Source organism: Haemorhous mexicanus, chromosome 1 (genome assembly GCF_027477595.1).
Source record: "Haemorhous mexicanus isolate bHaeMex1 chromosome 1, bHaeMex1.pri, whole genome shotgun sequence".
Taxonomy (NCBI): domain Eukaryota; kingdom Metazoa; phylum Chordata; class Aves; order Passeriformes; family Fringillidae; genus Haemorhous; species Haemorhous mexicanus.
The window spans coordinates 4,521,889-4,527,888 of NC_082341.1; the positions used below are offsets into that span (position 1 = coordinate 4,521,889).

The 6,000-nt window shown below is 40.0% G+C and overlaps 1 protein-coding gene across 3 annotated transcripts in view; it reads left to right on the plus strand.

The window, feature by feature from the left end:
- CTDSPL (CTD small phosphatase like) overlaps positions 1-5,207 on the plus strand; it is an 81,322-nt gene extending 76,115 nt beyond the window's left edge. For all 3 annotated transcript variants that reach the window (XM_059838754.1, XM_059838763.1, XM_059838773.1), the window contains one exon: positions 722-5,207. In XM_059838754.1, coding sequence (XP_059694737.1) covers positions 722-847 — 126 coding nt within the window. In that variant the 3' untranslated portion in view covers positions 848-5,207. The remainder of the gene's footprint in view (positions 1-721) is intronic.
- The last annotated feature ends 793 nt before the right edge of the window (positions 5,208-6,000 follow it).

A 6,000-nucleotide genomic window follows, 5' to 3' on the forward strand; every position in this document is an offset into this window, starting at 1 on the left:
TATCTCAGAAAGCAGTGCCAAGGACATAATGAGCTGTAGAAATTTGGGAGATGAAATTGAGGGCCTTGTCAGTGGTTTAATCATGTATAGAAAAGTGCTGCTGGCTGACTGATACTGGAGTCTCTGCAGAAACCAGAGCTTGTAACAAGATCCAAGATAGTCTTGGAAAGACCTCAGTGTGCTGAAGATACACAGAACACCTTCCCCAAATCCAGCCTGCATATTTAAGAAGGGTTATTATCTGTGTTGTTCTCTGAACCCACTCACTAGATTTAACATTTTTACCTGAACAATGTTCTGCCCTTGCAGTTAAACATTTCCTCCAAACCCCATGCTGGAAGGGGTTGTTGCTGCCTCCCTGTGCCTGGTGACTCACTCTGATGATTCTTAGAGGAAGAAAAAAAAAATTGCCTGTAAATAATATGTCAGTGCAGCTTCATAACCTGTGTCTGCCTTCCAGTCTGTTCTGGATACCAAGGAGGCAAAGCAAGGAGAGATACCCAGTGTGGGGTCATGTGGGTCACCTGGACATGCAGGTGAAGCTCAGCTGTCCTGGTTGGGCTTGGGGTTGACCCTGCTGCTCCACCTGCATGCTAATGAGTAGCTAATTGCCATGATTATTATAGCATGGTGATGATGGTTACTGAAGACCTACAGACAAAACTCACGTGTCTTTTACATCATGAAACCCTCTCAGTGTTTGTTGGTTGCTTTGTTTCAGGTGCCTGTGCAGTCCTGGTTTGATGACATGACAGACACAGAGCTGCTAGATCTTATTCCTTTCTTTGAAGGACTAAGCAAAGAGGAAGAAGTTTACAGTATGCTTCATAAACTCTGCAACAGGTAGCCCTTAACTCTGACTGACTCCTGCTCCTAGATTGCAGTTGCTAGAGGCTGTCTCCATCTCTTTCAGCTCTTTCAAATGTAAGCTTGGGGAGGTCACCCCAGTCAGAAGTGCTACTCTTGATCTTCCTGTTACATTGGACACGAAGGACAATCATGAGTGATGCTATTAAGCCTTCAGAAGCCTGACTCCTAAGGTCATGTGTTCAGACTACTTTTTTAAAGGAAAAAAAAAAAAGCTATTTTAAATGGGACTCTTTTAATTAATTTCATAAATGGACATCTTTTACTGGATCAGCTTTTCTTAAAACATGCCAAAAAAAAGAAGCTTGTATTTCAGCAGTTGAATTTCTGTCCCTTTCTTCCCCTCCCACTATGCAGACAATTTTACCCCCCTGCTTAGAGCAGTTGACCTGACTCTGAATTTTTTCTTACAGAATGAAGTGCCTTTTTGAATGTTATTTTAAGATAAAAATTCATTTTTGTATAAGACGTATTTCCAGACATCTTTTAGTCTTGTATTGTCTAAATGCTTTAAAAGGAAAAAGGAAAAAAAAAAATTTATAGAGCACTGTAATATATAACAAAGGAAAAAGTTGAAACCAAGATGCTGGGTTCCTGTCTCCACGATGACAGTGAGTTGTGTTACACTTTGTCATGCTCAGAAGGTTCAGGCGGTCGTGGGAGGGGTGAACTGGGGTCATTAACACGGTTGTTTCCCTGATGAGGACTTTGGGCACAGTTTTAAAACATATCTGCAGTTGTTTGAGTATTTAGGGAGTGATGGAGTTGAGGAAATGAGGTGGCTGATAGACCTAAAGCACCTTTAATTCCAGACAGATGAAGTTCTGCTGTCTCTGCTCACGCACAACTGCCATGCCTCTTCTTTTTTGGAAAACCATTGTCTTGGGAGAACAGCAAGGAGATCTATTTATTAGCTTAAGATTCTTTTCTCAAAACAACCCATCTGGGGAAGCTGGATCTACATTGAGCTGTTTGGAGTACTTTTTTCTTTTCATTGCTGCTACTGTATACTCACCAAATGGAGTTGACCATCGGCTGTTATACTGTTTTTGCCACTGTGCCTGTGCTATGAGACATTTTCTGTAAGCTGCAAACTTGGGCAATAAATAAAATGCAGGCTTCATAACCCACCCCCATGGATTAATCCATTGGTATCTGATATACCAGTTAAAGGTGACCTGTAAAGGTTTTTTTTTTTAAAAATAATTTTTTCAATTAAGATGAAGCCCTCTCCTTTCTTTGATACATGAAAATGCAGGAAGTTTGCTGCCCACACCTTTGATTTGTATTTCTTTTTCCCCAAGGTGTAAGGTGCAGATTATGAGCTGTATCAAGTCTTGCTGGAAGGGTAGAAGTTACTAGCCTAGACTAAAATTGGTCCTCTGGCTTTGGAGTTGAGTTAGACTCATCTCTGAATCTGAGAGCCTGCTTAACATCTTCTGCAGTGCCATAGGTATTTCAGATGAATGATTTTTAAATATTTTGTGCCTTTGAAGAACAAGGCACACCTTTTTTTCCCTCCCCCTTTCCAGTGTCACCTTTCAATTATTGTCCACAGCAGAAATCTGCAAACATAAAAAGTGCAGCTGTGTTTGGCTGTCATCAGAGAAGACTAAATGGATTATTTGGTGCTTCTAATTAGCCTCGTGCTAAATTCTGAATTGTAGACCCCCTTTGCCTTTTCTCTTTTCCTCTAAAAGTCCCGATGACTTGGGAAAAAAACAAATTCCTTTGTGATGGACCTGGGGCTTGTGATCCTTGTCTCAAAACATTGGTGAAGCAGCTTAACAAATCCATCTGAGAGGGGCAGGCCAGTCTGCACAGGCAGTGAGTGGGTGGTGGTGGGTGCAGTATCAAACTGAGCCCCCCTTGCAGGGCAGCTGTGCTCCAGCTGTGCTCCAGCTGTGGCTGGGCCCAGGGGTGCTGGAGACAGTCCCATCACACCCGTGAGTCTCTAGGGCATCACCCTTTTGTTTCTTAACCAGCTGGCATCACCTTAGTACTGTATAAATCTGTGCCACAACAAAAAGACAAAGTGTCGAGTTTAAAAATGAAAAATCTTTAAAAAAAAAAAAGCCTAGTTTGTTTTAAATATAACAAAAAAAAAATTAAACAAGAAAAAGGACGTATGGATTCTGGTTAGTCCATTAACGTTTACTTTCAGTTTAAGATGGTTTAATTTTGTATTTGATTCCAGAGTAATGAAACTGTAAGCTGCCAAAAAAAAAGTTGTTCTCTGAGCAGTATTTTCAACTGTGCCTGTGGCTCCTGGGCCCCAGTGCAGTTTGCAGGGAAGTATTCAGGTTGTAGTTAGTCGTGCAGGTATGAGAGGAATGGCTGAAGAAATTCAAAGACTTTTTCTTGTTAGCATTAGACCAAACAATCAGACAAAGAGTAAATAACCCACGAGACAGGGCCGTGTGACAGTTGTGACCTGTTGGACGTGAGACAAACCATGTCACCCGTTTGCATCTCTGCAAGCAGCGATTTCATGAACCAGTTGCCTTAAGTCTGTGAATGAATGTTGATTATATTATTAAAGTGTCTTGTATTGTTTTCAAATCCACATAGAACGGGCAACTGAACTTCTGCACCAGCCTCTGGAGGAACAGTTCTGATGATGTTCTGTACAACCATACTTGTACTGTATTATTTTGGCTCTTAAAACCCCCCAAATTTTCAAAAACCCAACTTGCTGTAACTTAGTACAGCATTAAAATGACACTTGGTGACAATACAAAGACAAAAAAACGTAGCACAGCTTTGATATCTGTTCGTGTTGAGAGTATTTTCTAGAAGTTCTGATCAGTTCTATTTTTTTTAACCCACCCAACTCGTATGGGAATAAAACTCAGAGTGCTCTGCAATCAGGTTTGGACTCCCCTGGGTATTGAGATTTGGCCAACAACTGTCACAGTTGTTTATTTTGACACTATCATCATACTTGAAATTTCAAGTGTTGTGTTTGCGTGGATATACATACGCTATATATTTAGAGTTTCTAGATTCTAAAAAAAGCAATAGAGTTCTGTCCATAAAGTCAGAGAACGAGTGGAATGTTTGTAAAATTTGCAATACGGGTATTTGATTGTATTTTAAATACAAGATTTAAAAAAAAAAAAAAATCAAATAGGAAAAAAAAAAAAACCAACCCTTGTTTTCTAAATCTCTTGCATATTTTGAAGTGCAGTTACTGCATGCAGGTCACCAGGGCTGTTCTAAACCCTGGGTTTCAGTTCAAGTTCTGAATATTATAGAAATATTAAAAAGTCTTTTCCCAGTTGGTCATTCTAAAGACATGCTGCCTGGCCTGAAGTTCTGTTGTCCTTTTTATGTTGGGTTAAAAAACGGTTTTTTGCCTGTATGGGTATTTTTAAATGAAGCTGTAAGGCAGAATGCCTTAGACCCTTGAAACCCAACAGAAGTGTTAACAAAGAAATTGCCATTTGTAACCTTAGGGCTGTGCACAGAATCCTTGGTCACACCACGAGGCGTGGCAGGCTGGGCATGGGGAGATGGTGGCAAATGTACAATATTGCTGTGTTCATTTAGGTAGCTTTGGAAGAATAATTTTGTCTCTTTGTTTCGCCCTTTTGGTCTTTATTAAAACAGCAAAAGTTACACGTGGAAGAAACTCAACACCTGGAGGCGTTTTTGGTTGTCAGTGTATGCAGTCACTTTTCTTACAGCATGATTTTGATTAGACTGGTTGGGGACAATAAAGTATCTAAATGACACTGGTGTGTGCTGATGTTGCAGCTTTTGAAATTTCAATGTTAAAAAAAAAAAAAAAAATCCAAGAAAAAGAATCTGTAGCTGTGTGACTTCCGAAGGCGTAACCCTCTGTTGGACAGATTGTTTTTAACCCAATAAACCACAGTTCAGCACAGCCCTATTTGTAAAACAAAAACAAGTTTGTGCCTCTGATTCCAAGGTGCTGTGATGTTTTTTGCCTTTGTGGGGCGAGGAGGGGCAGGTGAGACTGGCGTGGGGCAATTGCTTCAAAATCTCTGGGCTAACTATGCAAAACCAGCTGTCAGTTTTCTGTTTCACATGATGTTGTAAAATCCCAGCTGACTCTCTCTTTATTTCTTGTTAAAGATCTATTGGGAGCTCCTCAACAGAGGAGTAAGCAATGGAAATCTTTCTTTTTTTCTTTCTTTTTTTTCCTTTTTTTTTTCCTTATGATGGAGCTGTTTACACTTTGATGCAATGAACAATCCAGCAATACTTGAGAAACACTACAGATACCATATGAGTGTTTGCAGGAGAGAGAAGTGTTGTCAATCAGGTATTGAATGGTTTCTTTACTGTCACAAATAAAAAATTTTAACAATATAGTTACTTGTGCATGTAATACTTCTCTGGGAAAAAGCATTTCTGCACTTCTCCTTCAGTAACAGGCACTGATTCAGCAGGGACTTCACTCCTGCTAATGCACATCCATGTTACAGGGTAAAATCACCCATCCCTGTCCCACCCTCCTCCCCCTCTCCTCTCTCAGTCACGTGCAGGACTCCTCAGTGGCTGCCCTGGCACCTGCTTGTGCAAACAGAGCTGATGAACTGCTGATGAACTCTGCTAAATAAATTGGTGGCGACTCTTGCAGATGTTCCAGCTATTTAGATCTCTTGGATGAGATCATACAATAATTTGTTCAAGTCTCAAAGCTGTGTGACTTCTTTTGAAGGGCTTACTTCAGCTACTTGAATAGCTGTTCTTAACATCACTGCCATATCCACATGAATATCTGAATAAAACACTTTATTTGGTTGGAAAAATCTATTTTGGGACTTTTTATCTGACACAGTAAGACTTAGGCAGAGCCTTCCTTTCTAGGAAAGGCACACATTATTGATGCTTTATGAGCAGAAAACCTCAGGCCTGTTGGAATTAGCAGATGGCTCAAGATAGCACGTTAGTTGCAATTAAAAATATTTTTTAGTTAGTCCTATGATTGGTTGGAATGACCTGGCCTGCCTTTACTTTGTACTGGTTGATCAGGTTTTTGATTATTTAGGTTTGGTTTGGTTTGGTTTTGGTTTTGGTTTTAATTTTACCAATCTCCTTAGCTGCTACTTAGGATAAAGATGCCTTTCTTTTTTTCTCTTTTTTTTTTTTTTTTTTTTTTTT